Genomic DNA, 17,980 nt, shown 5'->3' with positions numbered 1-17,980 from the left:
CCACTACACCACAAGATTTTAATTTTTGTGTTGTAATAACCAAATTGGCTACTGTATCAATTTATTTCTCTCAACAGTGTGTTGGTTTATGCATCATCATCTTGCACATGCTAAAATAATTCCCCAATATTTTTGCAGTGAATTCACTTCCTAACTTTGTGGACTCATAGAGTGTTCTTTTTAAAATTCCCCAGGGAAAGTATTTATACCCAAATGAGTTTTATGCTATTGTAGTGTTCTCAGTTCTCAAACAGAAAATGTACCCATATACTCAGAACATCCCCCTGTGTGCTCTCAGTGTCAACATTTTTCCTAGCAGCTTCAGACTTTATACCCGAAAGCATCACACGTTTAAGTTTTAGCACTCAAGTTTTTGAATTTGTCAGAGAGTTGTTCATGTTAACTAATATTAATGGACTGTCTTAGACCATAGGAATAACAGGTATGAATTTTGAAAATTGAATTTTTAATTCATAATTGAATTGTGAATTCAAAATTAATTAGGCAATTAAAATGAACATAGGCATGTAGAACTTTTGCTGTTGGTGGTGGTGTGTTTTTGTTTGTTTGTTTGTTTTACATATTTCAATGAGTATTTTGATCAGACAACAAAGTAATTAAAAAGACCCAAGTCTTCCAGATCACCTCTTCTCTTTCCATTGAATATTACACTCACAGTAAGAATTACACTGGATTGTTTCTCATTCACAGCCAAACAATGTTAAGTTTAACATTCACCCTTAACCTATGTGTGATACTTCAATTTTAGTCTGTCACTCGGTTGGTGATAGCCACACAACCCGTTTGAGTTGAGTGGAGTCTGTCCTGTACTGGCTTTTCAGTTGTTAAAATGTATCTCACCTCAGGCCCTAACTGACTGAGGCCATCCTTGACCCACAGTAGTACTGGAAATAGGTAATCTACAGTTATAACTATACAAATACTGTTTGACTAGAACAAACACAGGTACAGGCACAGGCAGAAAGAGAAGGGGGGGGGGGGTGCAGAACTTTATGAGCCTATCTTTGACTATACTATACTAAAGTATTTTTATTGTTTTTATAACCAAAGNGGGGGGGGGGGGGGTTGCAGAACTTTATGAGCCTATCTTTGACTATTTGGTGAAGCCAAAGTATTTTTATTGTTTTTATAACCAAAGTTGTCACTTTCGCACCAATAAGCCATCTGTTGTCTGTTTTCTGGGTAAAATGTGTCCTACGTGTTCAATTAAACATATGTTCCAAAGATCCAAGCTCCTTCCTTCACCTGCTGTGGCTGAAGCATTCATACTTACAGGGCCGGCCCTAGACTTTTCAATTCAATTCAATTTCATTTATAAAGCCCAATATCATAAAAAACAATTTGCCTCACAGGGCTTTACAGCATACGACATCCCTCTGTCCTTAGGACCCTCACAGCGGATAAGGTAAAACTCCCCCCAAAAAACCCTGTAACAGGGAAAAAAATGGTAGAAACCTCAGGAAGAGCAACTGAGGAGGGATCCCTCTTCCAGGATGGACAGCCGTGCAATAGATGTCGTACAGAACAGATCAACATGATAAATTAACAGTAATCTCGTACAGAACAGATCAACATGATAAATTAACAGTAATCCGTATGAGACAGAAAGAGAGACAGAGACAGAGAGAGATGCAGGACAGACAGTAATGACAGCTTACAACAACATTAANGTGCAATAGATGTCGTACAGAACAGATCAACATAATAAATTAACAGTAATCCGTATGACAAAATGAGACAGAGAGAGAGACAGAGACAGAGAGAGACAGAGAGAGATGCAGGACAGACGGTAATGACAGCTTACAACAACATTAATTTAAGTAATAATATTTCAATAATAATTACGGCTATTGTGGTACAATGTGTTGTAGGTATGACTAATGATAACAGCAGCAGTAGGAGGCATCAGGCAGGACCATAGCAGCAGCACAACCACGTCACACGAATCCAGGCACCGTTGCGATATGAGGTAACCTGCCAGACAGTGGAGCACAAAGGCTCCGGAGAAGAAGCCGAGTTAGTGACATGCAGTAATAGTTAGTAATGGAGGGAGAGAGAAGGAGAGAAGGTGCTCAGTGAAATATAGGTGATGTAGAGTTCCCCCGGCAGACTAGGCCTATGTCATCCTTACTAGGGGCTGGTCCAAGGCAAGCCTGAGCCAGCCCTAACTATAAGCTTTATCAAAGAGGAAAGTCTTAAGTCTAGTCTTAAATGTGGAGACGGTGTCTGCCTCCCGGACCGTAACAGGAAGATGATTCCACAGGAGAGGAGCCTGATAGCTGAAGGCTCTGGCTAGTGATCTAATTTTGGAGACTTTAGGGACCACGAGTAACCCTGCATTCTCAGAGCGCAGTGTTCTGGTGGGATAATATGGCACTATGAGCTCTCTAAGATATGACGGAGCCTGACCATTTAAAGCTTTGTAAGTTCTGAATTCTGGATTTTACAGGGAGATGGTAGATTTTGGGGGCCCCTTTGTTTTGGCTACCCCAGTTATTCTAACATGTTGCCACTTCACATGACACTGAACAATGGCGTTGTTAGGCCTGAGTTTCTGAGGCTTCAGCTCAGAATGTTTAATAAATAGGCACAGATTTAAATAGGCTGTATGTTTTTTTTGTTTTTTGTTTTTTAAATAAAACTAGGTCTAATGATAAGAATTGTTATTTTAATGCATTAAAGCCCTCAAAAATAACATGATACTGTTGATCAAAAATTCAGGTTTTGGATCGAATGTGTCAAATGCATACATTTTAAATGCTTAATATACTGTAAGGTAATATAATGTATAATAATACATTGTCATTTATTAGTTTATTATTTTTTGTATTATGTATCTAAGATTTTAAAGTAACTAAAGCAGAAAAAATAAATGTAGTGGAGTAAAAATATTGTTTCCCTCTTAGACGTAGTGGAGTAGAAGTATAGGAAATCGTAAAATAGAAATACACCTCAAAATTCTCAAAATTTTAATGATAGCAGTTGCATAGCTTTCTGTTTCTATTTTACACTAATTACTAAGAACTATGAATATTTTAGCATCGCAAATTATGATTTATCTTATTTTATCGTCTTTAGGGGTAAATAAGATGCCAGAGTGCATTAAAGGTATCAAAATAGGGTTTGTTCTTAAAAAAAAAAAAGGGTCGCCCTACAGAGGTCCAGGCTAAGCCCCCGATGTCCTCACATCCTAGAAACGCCCCTGGTACTGAACCAACTTGTGTATTGCAAATATTAGTTTAAGCACACAGAATGTTCAAATAAGAATACGAAGCCTAAAGTGGGAACTATTATCAGGAACACGGTCTTTAAATAGACATTTCTCAAACATTTTTACACTGCGTACCACCTCTACTGTTAAATCATAGTGCCCTGCAGTAGTCAGGTTTATTCCTAATCAAAATATTATTTATTATTTTTGACTGTTGTTAGCCACAGCCATGCTGTATGCAGTGGGGATAGCACAAGAAATGGCACTTAAACTCTTCTACACAACTCTCTTACAACACAAGTACCATCCCCTCATCAGCTGCTGTGGTGACCTCCCTGGCCAGTAGTTGCCACTAGCACTTGCACTCTGTTGATTGCCGTCCACCTCAGCTTCAGCATGGCTGTTTGAAATATTCTCCTCCTGATCAGCACCTCTCTTCCTAAAAGTTCCTGTTTGGAGCCACAATTACAGTGTTTTTAAACCATTTATTTCACCTTTGCTTACCTTCTTGCTAGTTAAGCATGTAACTAATCATGGACTTATGCGCACAATGTGGTAATGAAAGTGACTATGAAGCAGGCTGTTATCGCAACAAAAATATTATGGAAAAGGCTTATTTCAAATTATATTTCAGTGATCTCATAGTTTAAGTATTTTCATAATAAATGTTGTAGTATTTGACAGCATTATATACATTTAAATTCATATAATGTAGGGGTGACCAAACATATGGCCGACGGGCCAACTGCGGCCCACTGCCCTGTTTTAAATGGTCCACAGCGAATTTTAAGAAATACATTGAAATATCGCTATCTCTAAAAAAAATGCACTGTATTTACATTGCACAGCTTACTTTATACACGATGTCAATGTCATCTTGAAATACTAGCAAGCCCTGCCATTACACTTATTAATTTCAACACTAGATGTCCCTATTTCACCTATACTGATCGATGACTGGCTGATATAAAAGCTTAACCTCAGTAAACAAGGCGGAAAAAAGAGAAATACAAAAAAGCTTTGGATGGTCAGTGACTCAGAAAGCAACAGAACTTGAAGTAGCTCAATTAAACTTTAGTCCAACAGCAAAACTGCCACCAGTACCTCCTTGAATACTTCCTGATGCCACAGTCGTTTTGACATTTGGTGCGTCTCAAAGTCAAAGATGCTTCCTTGGTAGGAGGGGTCCTTCAAAGTCAGGTCCTAAAGAGGCTAAGCAAGACTCCATGCTAGCACTCAGTAAAGACACATTGAAACAGTAAGCGCCCAGGTGTGCATCGTTGAAGAGGGCATGCATTCAATTCCGGCAAATCGTGCACAAAAATTTGTTGGTACTTAATGCCCACTGAGGATGCACACGTGCATTCTGGAAAGTTCTATGAAGGAAGGACTTGGTAGAATTTGAAAGATCTTGACACTGGAACTGTCCTTCCGTGGGTTTGATGATGTAAACTCCTTGAAATTCAGCTGTTTAAGGATCCTTCCTTGGTTTTGATAAGCACCAATTATTAAAAAAAGAAGAACCAGGATAGGAAGTTTATTGTTAATTCACATACTATGCTGGCACATATTGATAGTCAGACCAATCACCAGAAGAAAATGTCGGCAGTGTACATTTCAGCAAACCACAAATGCGTTATATTAGCACGTTTAGTATGTATTGATGCAGCAGGTCTGGCAAATAGGCTATTAGTAGTAGTAATCTGTCATGTAACAAATTCATGTAGCCTAGTTAACACAAATTAACTCTCACTCTTTAATCTTTATTTTATCACCAAAGTGGTAAATACCAGTGGGAAACTCGGATTTTTTCACATTTAGGAAATGAGATGGGGTTCTACCCGAAGTCAAGCACCATAAAAGTAACGTAAAAGTAACGAGTAACGTAAAAAGTTACTTTTCACAGAGGGTAACTAAGTAAAGTAAGGGATTACTTTTTTAAAGAAGTAACGAGTAATGAGCAAACACTACTTTTTAAAAGTAACTTCCCCAACACTGTTTGTGAGTATATGACTGGATAAATTAGATTTGGATTATATTGCACGAGATGTGTGGGAGTTTGTAAACAGATGTTTTGATATAGTTTTGCCGTTTTTAAACTCTGTTATGTTACGCAATTAATAAATCAATATGTTCACTCTTTCCATGGAGGTATGTGAGAAACATAAATAAATGAGTTGTGCTAGAAATCACATTAGAGATCAGACAATAATATCAAGACTTAGATCTGGACAGACTGGACTAAAATGGGTAATAAATACAGTTAGATGTGTTTAGAAGAAACAGAGCATGTTACACCATATTGTCTGAAATATGAGGAAGAAAGAAGGCATTTATTCAAAACCTCACAAAGATAAAAGTGCAGTTTGATAAATATTCTACAAAAGAACTGAGTGTCATTGATTAGCTGCTATTTCTGAGGTTGCCTGCTTACAGGTTGCTTTACAAGCCTGCTGGTTTTCAGTGCATAAATGCCTGCTGCAGGCCACATGAAGACTAGGAGTGAGTATTAGTAAGTTTTGGTCAGCAGTTAGGTGGGTGGGTGGTTCCTCTGTGATGTTTTGGCTGTGCATTGGGTCTATTTGTTTTGGCTGTGCACTGGATCCATTTGAGCTCAGCATATGAGTTGTAATCTGGTTCTGCCACATTGGCTTGTAATTTGTGTGATTTGGGCACATAGTTCAAACCACTTTGTAAGTCATGGCTAGAGTGGAGGACTTTTTGAATGCTCCACTAGAGAAGGTAAAGGTAAAGGCTTATATGCAGTTCGAGTTCAGTATGCTTTCATTAGTTGTAATTCTGATCAGGCAAGGCATTTTGAGGATTACTGCTTTAACTAGCTGCAGATGACTTGGCTGGACATGTGAACACCGGTGCTATGTTCAACATTTTGAATTGTGGGTCCAGAAGTGGACATTTTTAGAGTCCTGACCCTGAGTTGAGGCTGGGTGACAGGTTGAATTGGGTCACAACCCAGCTCTTAGGCTGCAACAGTGACGGGAGACGAGACGAGCGTACCAGTAGCTTTAATGACAAAATACCAATGAATAACCAAAAGTCAGTAATCAGTCATGTCTGCGTGTATGAATGTGTGGAAATGTCTGTAGGAAAACCAAAAGCAGCTGTGCAGTGAGGGAACAGGGAGACTCTGTTGGGTGGTGAGCTTTTATGACACATCATTTATAACAGAAACAACTGCAAAGAATACAGGTACACTTAGTGGAGCGGAAGGGTCGTTACGGTATCTTAGACAAATTAATATCGCTGAGATGATAGGGTTTTTTTTATTGTAAATACTGGCCGCTCTGATCCACACTCACCAGCTGGTGGCGGCGAAACACCAAATCGTTGTTTACCAGCCGTCAGTAAACCACGAAGAAGAAAAAGAAGAAGCGGAAATGCTTGTGCCAAGCGATGGCAACGTCAGCAGGTGGTCGCGGGACGCTATTGTTGAGGTGTGTTAGACTCGTATTAGGTCAGTATGCTGTGGCTCCGTCGTCATTTTTTGGTGTTAGATATAACAGAGGGATACAGTTACCAGCTGGGAGCGTCAGACTGATCCAAAGCAGAGCCAGCAGCCGCAAACAGCACGTTACTGCAGGTCAGTGATGATGGCGAGGCTGGCATCCTGTTTCTGTTCCTGCCGCTATTATTAGTCAATTCAGCCTTGGTGTTTTATGTAATATCTTTAAAACGTTATTTTGTTTCTCTCCCTAATATGATTACAGAGGGTTTAGTTTCTGTTGTCTGGCTTTCTCAGTTTATTATTTGTTAGACCAGCCCTAAGGCCAGATAATAACCCAGTAGAATGCTGCTGCTAATGAGCCAAGACGAGATGAGCCCTGACCTCTGTGTATCACACACTAAAAACATCCAATAGTTTTATTCCTCTGCTTTGGCAAACTGATCTATGTACAGTCTGTCAGTATCATGTTTGTCGTTATTTTGTTTGTGTAACAATACTTCCGCAAAGGAGGCATGACTTGTCAGGGACTATGGTGTTAAAGTGTAGACTTTTATTTTGGATAGTTTACATCCATATAGGTTAAAAGAAGTTAAAGAGCACAAACGTCTACATGGATCTACATTGTAGATGTTAAAGCTCTCATACTACAGCACTTGAACCTCAGAGTCATTGTCTGACATGGTTCAAGTCCCATGTGAAACCAGTATTGACAGCCAACCATGTAGGGAAATTGAAACCTTACAAACTGGTAACAGCCATTGAATGTGCTGATAATGGCCTCCTGAACATACCAGTGGGTATAGCTTATTACCACAGATAATGACCATACTATTTAGTATGCCAGAAAAATATTTAGTTTGTCCTAATACACATTATGTCAAATGCAGTATGCAAAAAATTCCCAGATGTCCCGGACTTCTCCGGTGTTGTCTGTCACTCTGCAGTTACACCTCCAAAACACTAGATGACAGTTGGGTTTCTGCTAAGGTGGTAACAAGTTAGTTGTTTCAAAACAAACCCAAAACACATGAAACATGGCTTAATATTGACAAATTCAATTACAAGTACACAGATCAGCCTTACTATAATTCGTAGGATTCACAGACAAAGCACTTGTCTTTTGCCAGACACATTTTCTCCACAAATACTACACACTAGTGTTATTAGCATAAGCCAATGGCATTAACATTGTATAATTTAGCCTAGTGGCTAGTGGAGATTTCCTCTACTCATATGAAGCCAGGGACAACAGCAACATCAAACAAAGGTAACGTTACAAACTTCCGTTCCTTTACACCTCACAAGGCTCACTGACAAAACAACTGTCTTATACTAAACAAGTGATCCAGACAAATACAACATGCTAATGTTATTAGCACAAGCCTATTACATTTTACATTGTATTAATTAGCCTAGCGGCTAGTGGAGATTTCCTCTACTCATATGAAGCCAGGGACAACAGCAACATTTAAGAAAGGTACTGTTACAAATTTCGGCTACATTACAGCTCACAATGTTCGCATACTTTAATTTTAAAAATTCAAACTACATACACTTAAGTAACAACAGTAGAGTTCTCTGACTTGACTTCCATCTCCAGTGCGCTTAGCGAATGGCATTTTGTTATATCTCCAAGGTAACGTTATGTGTTGGCTTTGTTCCAAATTGCATACTTTTTCTTCTTACTTTATATTTTGACTGATTGCAATACTCGCTGAAGTAAAAAGTATGTGAATTGGAGCACAGTGCAAGTTTTTTAGGGAGTTGTAAATGCAAGGGGTTTTTTTTAAGAATGGCAAAGGCATGACCCACCCCACTCTGCGTTACTGTGCTTCTGATTGGCTTACCCTTATATTCTTACCCTAACCAGTCTCATTCCATTTACCTAAACCTACTAAGGCAAAGAGTATCGGCCAAGCAGAGGGAGAGTAGGGTGGGTCATGCCTTTGCATCCCAGCCAACCATGGGAGAAGAAGTTTGCCTAAAGGGATTTCTGCCAGAAAGCCTGTTCTGGCTGAAATCTATTCATTTTAACCCAAAGCAGATTTTTTTTCCCAACCTTAACTAAGAAATCCCTTTCTGGCAGAACACCCACTAGGCAAATGTCTCCCAACAGTGTCCCAGCCAGCGCTGGGAGTTGTGGGAAGTGAAGTCTTGTCTCACTATGTTGTCTTCCTTCCAAGGAAAACTGGGGCGAAATGGAGTGGATAGGAAAGCAGTGGTGAGTTTCCACAGTTTAATCTGTAGCCTGTGATTTCTTCTTCTCTGCATTCATCCACAGTACAGTACATATATGAAGATGATCCACACTCATAATGACACTGCAGTTTCTTGTGTGGTTTTCTATTTACTGTTTTACTATGATGAAATACTAATCATCATGCTGTACATGCTAAAACATGAGCTCTTGCCTCATGTCATAGTAATGCCCTTCTTTCATCACTATTTCTGTGGACAGGCCTGTTAACATCTGTCTCTCTGTCACTGTTTTCAGATCTGCATTGAGGGGAACATTGCCAGTGGGAAGACAACATGTCTGGAGTATTTCAGCAAAACCAGCAATATAGAGGTACAACAAAACAAAGTCCTAATACAGTGAAGTTGTGCATGGTGTTGATTTGTTTGCATTTGATCCCACCACAGAGTATTTATTTATTTTTTTTAATTTTATATACTTTATTAATCCCCAAGGGGAAATTCAATTCACTCTAGCCATCCCACAGATCGGCCTGAGTTGTAACATAGCTGCCATTTGATAAGAGGGACATGAGAATGAAGGATTGACTTTAGATTAAAAGCTTTAGAATAAAAGATAGAAACTTTTTAGCTTTTTTACACCTTGTGTTTGACTCTCCTTTGCCTGAATACCTTGAGTCCCAATTCCCATCTGTGAAATTAGGGCAGTCAAATAATGAAGAAGCCAGTTTCACATTCAGATGAAAACTAAATTTTAAAATCCAGTGTTTCAGCACAGCGAGTTGTCAGCAGTGTTACTGTGTTGAGTCATGACTTTGCAAGCCTGGACGCTGGAAATGTTCATGAAGGTACTCTCTCTCTTTTTTGTTGCAGGTCCTCACAGAACCAGTTTCTAAATGGAGAAATGTCCGTGGACACAACCCCCTGGTACTGTACTGGACATGACACTAACTATGTTTACACGCACACTAATATTCCACTATAATTCTGAATATGACAATATTCTGCTTTTAATGCGAGTCATGTAAACAGCAAATTCTGTTAGGATTTTTTGAATTAGGCCTTTTTCCAAATTAAGCATTTTTTGATTAAGACATTCAATATGCTGATATTACTCTTATTAAATATGGATACATTAAACTATAACGTTAATAAACGCATGTTGTGTACTAACGTCTTATTTTTCTAAGAATCCCAAGAGATTTAGTGACCTTATTGCAGACAAGACCGACCTATTCTCTCCAGGAGGGTTTATCATCAATCATTATACCGAAAACATGGCGATGAAACTTTGATTATTTATTCATTATGAGTTTAATGTGTTAGCAGCAACCTCTGGGACTGAAAAATGAAGCCAACACAGAGGTGCCAAAAATGCAGTTCCTTGAATGGCCACTTGAGTCAAACACCCTCGACCCCGATGGTAAAATGCCCAACTGGTACCAAAGCCTGGTATAAAAAAGGTTTTGGTCTCTTAAGCTAATTTCAACATTCATGACAACTGTACGGGGTTCAATTTTGATATAACACCTGTTTGAATGTTATTAAGGCTTAAAGTTAAGCTTATTTAAGGGCAGAGCTGCTTGAGTAACAGGCTAGGTGAGGTGACGCTACAGTCCATGTGTCAGATCCAGCCCTCAACCATCCACAGCAAAATATATATATGATCTGTCCTCTGGGGACCATGATTATGTGTCCTCTGGTTTGTCCAGTAGTTGGATTCTGTGTATGTGTGATGCTGGTTGTGTCAGCTGTTTGTTTTTGTCCCTGCAGGGTCTGATGTACCAGGATCCTCAGCGCTGGGGTATCACACTGCAGACCTACGTTCAGCTCACCATGCTGGATAGACACTTGTCAGGCGTAGCAAGTGTACTGTTGGCTACAAACACACCCATCTTATTGTATATTCACTTATATGCACTGTGTCATTGGTAGGACCTCATCTGGAAATCAGCTGTATGTACTTAAAGTTTCTTGTTGGTTCCAGTCAGCTCCTGTCATGATGATGGAGAGGTCCATCTTCAGTTCCAAGTACATCTTTGTGGAGAATCTCTTCAGAAGGTATGTGTGTTTTGCGAAACTAGATGAATAGATCCATACGGCATACAGTTCCAGCTAAACTCTCATGCTGGTTTGAATGTTTCTGTTGCAGAACAGTTTAAGCTTTAGGTCTACATTTAATAGACCAAGGCAAATCACCATGACACTCACTCACTTCCAGGTAGACAATTGATTTCAATTGTGGAGATATGTTTATAAGCAAACTTGTCTCTTTCTGTTGTCATTTTGGATATGGATAAAATCTGGTTTACTAATTTTAGATCACAGTGTATTACATTTTTTTTAACCTCAGACACTGTTTGTAGATAAAATAACCAGGCTGAATGTCCAATACATCCAGAAATATTCAAGGAACCATAAACGGTTAAGGGCCTTTTTTCTCAGCTCCAGCATCTTTTTTCAGTTGCTTTCTATGAGGGGCAAGTGTATATGGCCGCATGCAGCTGCCTGGAGAAAAAACAGTGCCCAGCATCTTTTTCAGAGTGCTCTGCCTTTTTTATGCAGCTGCTCTGAGCACTTTCAGTTGGGAAAAAAACAGTGAACTTTTCAGAAAGGCAACAGTGACATCCTGTGGCCATAGTGCATGAGACTTGTGTCTGTGCCACAAAGCAACACAACTTACCAGGTAAACCACCTGAACAAACACCACAGTCTGCAGTACGATGAATGCATGACAGCCAGGAAGAATAACGGTGCTAATGTCACCTCAGTCAGTATGTTTACCTGCACAGTTGAGTAGAGCTTTGGTTTTGGCTCAACTAGGCCATTTAATTGGACTACTGTCCTTGTCCCAGTATACAAGCACAGGAGGGGAATCGATTTATTGACCAAAGTATGTCCGAACCCGCTATGATAGGTGGCGATATGCCCCAATATGACCAAACAATCGACAAACAAGTTAGCTACAGTTAGCTAGTAGCAAACTAGTGGACATCTTTACAGTTCTGTACATTTTATCCGTCTAAAAATTCACGGCTCTAGCTGTAGATTTCGTCATGCTGTTACCGGCTTCTTCTTCTGTTACACCTTCAATGCTACTCCACTTCTGGGTCAAAGCCCAGGGCGGAAACCGTGGAGCATGCGCAGAGTGCCTAGGCCAGCTTGGGTTTGATTGACTGTATACATGCAGGAGGAATTCGACTCACAATCACATTATCTGGGTGTGTTAGTCCAACTTTTAGAAATATGATTTAGTATGATTTCATTCAGACTAACATGTTAACATGTAGTCTGCTGTTAGTCAGACTAACACAATAAATCAATTTGCTCTAATGTTATGTAAACATACTGACTGACTGAACATACTGACATACGCATCCTTGTCCAGCGTCAGCTCAGACATCCATGACAGTGATGCTACAGCGTGTCACAGTACCGTGACCAATGTAAAAAAAATATATCATAGCGACTGAGGCTACCCATATCAGATGCACTGAATTCAAGTGAAGTCTTATTTTGATGCATGGATTTTTTAAATCAGCAGGATGATAATAAAAGCAGTGTTCTGATGATTTAATTTTGGGTAAGAGGTTTGACACTATTTTATTTTTTGCTTCTAAAAGTTACACTGAATTCAGGTGAAGATGAACATGAAAGTGAAAGCAGTGATCTGTTTATTTAAAGGGAATATTACAATAAAACATTCTTTTGTCCCTAAAAACATAAAGAGTGATCTCAATATTGATCAAAATAATCATGATTACTATTTGTAGGGGTGGGAATTACCAGAGGCTCAACAATACAATATTATCACAATACTAAGGTCACAATACAATATTATTGTGATTTTAAACATGTTGTGATATGATGAGTATCAAGATGAAATATATTGCGATATAATACCTTTTTTCAGCTGTTAATTATGTCCCCAAAACTTTGTCAACATCTATTTTATCTAATAAGATAAAGTTTTCAGTCTGTTCATCTCATTCCAGCCATTTTATTTGCAGCAAAATGTATGTGGCTGACTGAAAAAGCAATTGATGTTATTATTTTAGTGGGCTACATTAAGTTCAATTTGTAAAAATAATAATGATAGTTTATTTGCCACTGTGTGACAATACGATATTGCCACACAAAAATATCGCAGCACTTTGCTGTATCAATTTTTTTTCCCATAGGCCATAGTCATGCAGCCCTATTAACAGTATATAGCATTCTGTGATGGTTGGCAACCTGAGAATATACTGTCATATTGACAACCCCAACAGCATACTGACATGGCAATTGCTGACGTCCTGTTGGTTTATTCATTTTTGTTTTTCAGTGGGAAAATGCCAGAGGTGGACTATGCTGTTCTCAGCGAGTGGTTTGATTGGATCACAACTAATGTTTCCCTTCCTGTTGATCTGATTGGTGAGAATACACAAAGCAGAGACATAAACACCTTTAAAGATTATAATGCCTCCATGCCAGAAACAGCCACGGCTGGAGGCATGATTTCAGGATGTCTGTCTGTCCATCCATCCCATTCTCGTGAATGCAATATCTCAAGAACACCTTGAAGGAGGTTTCCTCAAATTTGGCTCAAACGTCAACTTGGACTTAAGAATGAACTGATTAGATTTTGGTGGTCAGAGGTCACTGTGACCTTGTATCCATTTCATTCTCGTGACTACGATACATCAGGAACACGCTGGAATTTCTTGAAATTTGGCACAAACGTCCATTTGGACTCAAGGATGAACCAGGGTTCCCATACATTTATTTATTTGTGGTAACCTGCCATGATATTAGCATTTGCTGCCACTCATTGATTTTCTGTTTTTGGGTCTGGACCAATAATTTGGACCACTGATGCAATATATCGTTTGGTGTTTTTTTTAGAGCGCAGAGCGTACAGGCACAGTTAAAGTGAAACCTAAAACTTTGTGAATTCATGTAGAAATAGAATGCTTTATTTCTTAGAACAACAGTGCTCTAGTTTATTTCTGACAGACACTGAATAGACCCACAGATAATAATTATAATTGATGACCATCTGTACAATAAGGTGTGGTGGTGTTTTCAAACTTTGTTCTGAGAACTGCAGATCAGGTTTGTCTTGTTCCACCTGTCGCATTAACAGTGCCTTGTGACTGAGGTAAAACATACCATTACACAATGATGTCAGCTTTAAAAACATGCCTCAAACTATGACATTTAACAGTGAACTCTGTTGTGTTTTTTACTTTGCCTTCACTGGTAGACGGATATCATACAGTGCCGAAATGCAGAATTCACAGGCAGAGATTTAGCTGAAGTAACAGGGATTGGCAACTTCTGCATGCCCACTCTGATTTCAAATGAAGAAATGATAAGTCCTCATAGGCACCCTATCTCAAGCTCAGCTGTTAATGCAGGACATACAAATAGGTAATGTGTGATACTGTACATAAGATCCGCAAGCTCGCTCAGGCTGGTGAATTTGCATATCTGTTAGTTACACCAGAGTGTCTGCATATTCAAGGAAACATTCAGAATGTAATAATATAACATATAATATAATAGTCAGAATATTTGACAGTGTTCAAATGGACTGAATCTGTTGTCCTTTAATATATTCCAGTGACAGAAATTGCAACAGTATTTTAGCAGCAGGTCGTTATCCACAGGAATGGCACAGATCATGTCATCATCATCAAAGCAGATTTGAAGAACTTCAGCCATTCCCCATCATCCCCTTTCCGCCATGAAAGCATGATAAACTCCCTCTGTCTCATCTGAATTTGTTCAACAGTCCTATTAGAAGCTGCAGCAGCTAACTGATGTATGTTCTGTGACTTTTTCCTCCGGCTCCAGTCTACCTGCAGACATCCCCTCAGACCTGCCATGAGAGGTTAAAGCAGAGATGCAGAGAGGAGGAGAAAGTCATTCCATTGGTGAGGATGTAAATTCATACACAGAACAAACTGTCAATCAACGTACTGGATTTTTAGAGAATTGCAAAGATGAACATGTTGCAAATTTCTTTCCCTTTGTGCCATCTGTCCACCAGGAGTATCTGGAGTCCATCCACCAGCTACATGAGGACTGGCTCATCAAGCAGAACTCCTCCCCTCTTCCTGCTCCTGTTCTGGTGCGTGTCCATTCACATCCTGGCAGGTCTTTGCCTTGGCTTAGAAATTGTACATACTGTACTGTTGTGATGTCTCTGCATGTCCTGGTGTCATAGCAACATTCAAATCTGTATTTTTATGCCTCTGCACCAGCAATAGCTGTAGCCGGAGGCATTATGTTTTTGGGTTGTCTGTCTGTCTGTACGTCCTTACCATTGCTGTTAGTGCGATATCTCAAGAACACCTTGAGGGATTTTTTTCAATTTTTGTCACAAATGTTCACTTGGATTCAATGATAAAGTGATTAGATTTGGTGTCAGAAGTCGCTGTGACCTCAAAACATACTTTTGGCAATAATTCAAGCATGTATCCATTTATTATGACAAAATTTTACACAAATGCCTAACAGGATAAAATGATGAAGTGACATCATAATGTTCTGCAAAAACACTTTTCTGGCTGTTATTCAACATCACATCTCAGGAACAGAAGGGGAGACATTTGGTCAGATACTGAATTGATGACACTAATCTTGGGTGTCCTCCTTGAATTGTGTAGATTGTATAGGTCTTCTGTGCTGCTGGGGGGAAGATTTGTGTGAAGCATTGATGATTTCACAGACATGGATGTAAACTTGAAGTGCAACTTGACTGGTTCACAGAGACATACAACCACAAGTAATTCTAGTTTTGTCTCCTTAAGCAAACTATTGGCCTTTTATTGTTTATTATGTGTGTCTGTATGTGTGTCCAGGTGATTCCTGCTGACCATGACCTCCAGAAGATGCTGCACCAGTACGAAGAAAACCGTGAAAAGATCCTAGAAGCTAGCTACCTCTGATACCCAGACATACAGCTACACACACACACACAGAGCTCAAGATTAAGATTATAAGTTTTAGAAAAAATATGACTACTCATTTAATTTCTCTACAGAGGACAACGTTGTACCCAATTACATTTTAGCCAGTATGTCTTCACAAAGCTTAATGCTCATAAGCTTCTTAAAAATATTCTGCCCTACAGACTGGAAACGCTTCAGAGACAGAACTAACTCCAGAGCAAGTGAAATATTCCACTGACCCCCAGCTTTTCATTAAAACATGTTAGAGCTTCTTAAAGGAACCTGAATGACTTTGGTGTTTTTTAGAGCTCCTCAGACTGTGAGGTTTAACTGATGCATTCTACATTGTGTGCAGAATCCTGTTCAGTTATTTATTAGTTCACTTTTGTATCTCACTATGTAATGTAATGCACTTGAAGTCTAACCTCACACTTACATTTTGCTGTTACTCAGATACATTCAGTGATCTGTTTGGATTTTTAACCTCATTGAGTCCAATCACTTGAACTGGTCAATAAAGATTGCAGTCAATCACAGAGGACCATCTGTTACAGTAACAACCACCATTCCACCTGCTACAGATACAGATATGCTGATAAGTGATCTCAAAGTAATTTCTTTTTGTCATGATGAATACTATGTGGGGTTGAACTGCTTCTCTGTATTTTGTATTTATATTTTGCAATATTAAAAAACATAATGTAATCTAAATTTTAAGCATGTTCTGCTTTTTGTGTTGGTCAGATATGTTAGTTAAGGGAGTTGGTAAGGAATAAAATGTCACGTGCAGATATCGTGGGGTTTTGTGGCACTTTATGACTGATTTGTATATCAAGAACTCGCTGTGTTTTTACCTTCAATTAGCAAAGTAAACTCTGTTTTTCTTGCGTGCCTCCACAGTGAACAGAGAATCCAAAAAAGGCAAACATTCCTCATGAACTGAAGTAAACAGTTGTTAAATATGGTCCCCAATGACTTCTATTCAAGACTCTGGTTGATAAGAGATAAGATAAGATACACCTTTATTGATCCCACAATTGAGAAATTCCAGTGTTACAGCAGTCAAGGGTAAAGAGTCAAATTAAAGATTTCAAAATTTAAAAAACTTTAAAAAACTAGGCATGCAGAAAAAAAGTACAAAAAATACAAGAAACAGCAATAAATAATAATAATAATAATGAGCAGTGGATAAAAAGTGAGCAAAGGATTAAAGTGAACATATTTAGTGCAAAGTGAATATTGAATGTGCAAATAAACAACAACATGGGGGACAACAATGCTTATTGTGGTGTTTATAAAGTGTCCATAGTGTCCCTAAAGTGATCAGTCAGATGTATATTTACTGTTTCAGGGAACAATAGTTTCATGCATGCAGGACCTATATGAGTCAGAGAAAGCTATGAGGGGCCGTACAAGACATATTTCATTCTCACCCTCTCACACACATACATTATCCTTACACATACATATACTGTATTTTCACTCTCATATTTATACATTTTCACTCACACATTCATAAATTTTCACTCTCACACACATACATTCTCCTTACACATACATATATTTTCACTCATATTTATATATTTGAACACACACATTGATACATTTTTCTCTCATATTCTTATATTTTATGCACACATTCATACACTTTGCTCTCATGCACATGCATTCATGTATACATTTAATACTATAAGTAATATATGGTGTATGGCTCATTGGGTGTATACCGCCATACACCTAATGAGCAATGGTTGCAACGCGCCATAAAACCAAACGAAGAAGAAGAATTTATCGCGCTGTAATTGGCTGAGAAGGATGTTATTGACGTGGGTCTGCTGTGGCGAAACTACAATGTTCTGAAGATGGACTACAAAATGCACACGATGAGAACGTATACGTTCTCATCGTCTCTCTTTATGGGGAAACGCGCTTACTGTTTCTGCTGCGGGATGGGGGGTGGGGTGGGGTGCTCGCTGCAGGTATTTAATAACCTCAGGCAGATATCTTTTAACGTTACAGTCTTTTGTATTTTTTGTTATGACCCTTCCACTGTAGCTCTGCAGGGAAACACTGTACAGGGGAATAAAAAGTGGGAAGCAGTAACTTCATTGATTATTTAAATCTCCAGATACGCCAAGTATATGC

General features: G+C 38.9%; 1 protein-coding gene across 2 annotated transcripts in view; it reads left to right on the top strand.

Moving 5' to 3' along the window:
- Window positions 1–16,532, top strand: part of tk2 (thymidine kinase 2) — a 163,037-nt gene extending 146,505 nt beyond the window's left edge. The window contains exons 1-10 of one of the 2 annotated variants that reach the window (XM_050071128.1): window positions 6,608–6,833; window positions 8,882–8,919; window positions 9,193–9,267; window positions 9,768–9,821; window positions 10,668–10,763; window positions 10,882–10,955; window positions 13,222–13,310; window positions 14,736–14,815; window positions 14,932–15,012; window positions 15,746–16,532. In XM_050071128.1, coding sequence (XP_049927085.1) covers window positions 6,647–6,833; window positions 8,882–8,919; window positions 9,193–9,267; window positions 9,768–9,821; window positions 10,668–10,763; window positions 10,882–10,955; window positions 13,222–13,310; window positions 14,736–14,815; window positions 14,932–15,012; window positions 15,746–15,832 — 861 coding nt within the window. In that variant the 5' untranslated portion in view covers window positions 6,608–6,646 and the 3' untranslated portion in view covers window positions 15,833–16,532. Of the gene's footprint in view, window positions 1–6,607; window positions 6,834–8,881; window positions 8,920–9,192; window positions 9,268–9,767; window positions 9,822–10,667; window positions 10,764–10,881; window positions 10,956–13,221; window positions 13,311–14,735; window positions 14,816–14,931; window positions 15,013–15,745 lie in introns of those variants that run through there. The other variant, XM_050071129.1, reaches the window with a different exon arrangement.
- Window positions 16,533–17,980: the final 1,448 nt, after the last annotated feature.

The sequence above is a fragment of the Epinephelus moara genome, chromosome 19 (assembly GCF_006386435.1).
Source record: "Epinephelus moara isolate mb chromosome 19, YSFRI_EMoa_1.0, whole genome shotgun sequence".
Classification (NCBI taxonomy): Eukaryota; Metazoa; Chordata; class Actinopteri; order Perciformes; family Serranidae; genus Epinephelus; species Epinephelus moara.
This window is presented reverse-complemented; position numbering and strand designations above follow the sequence as displayed.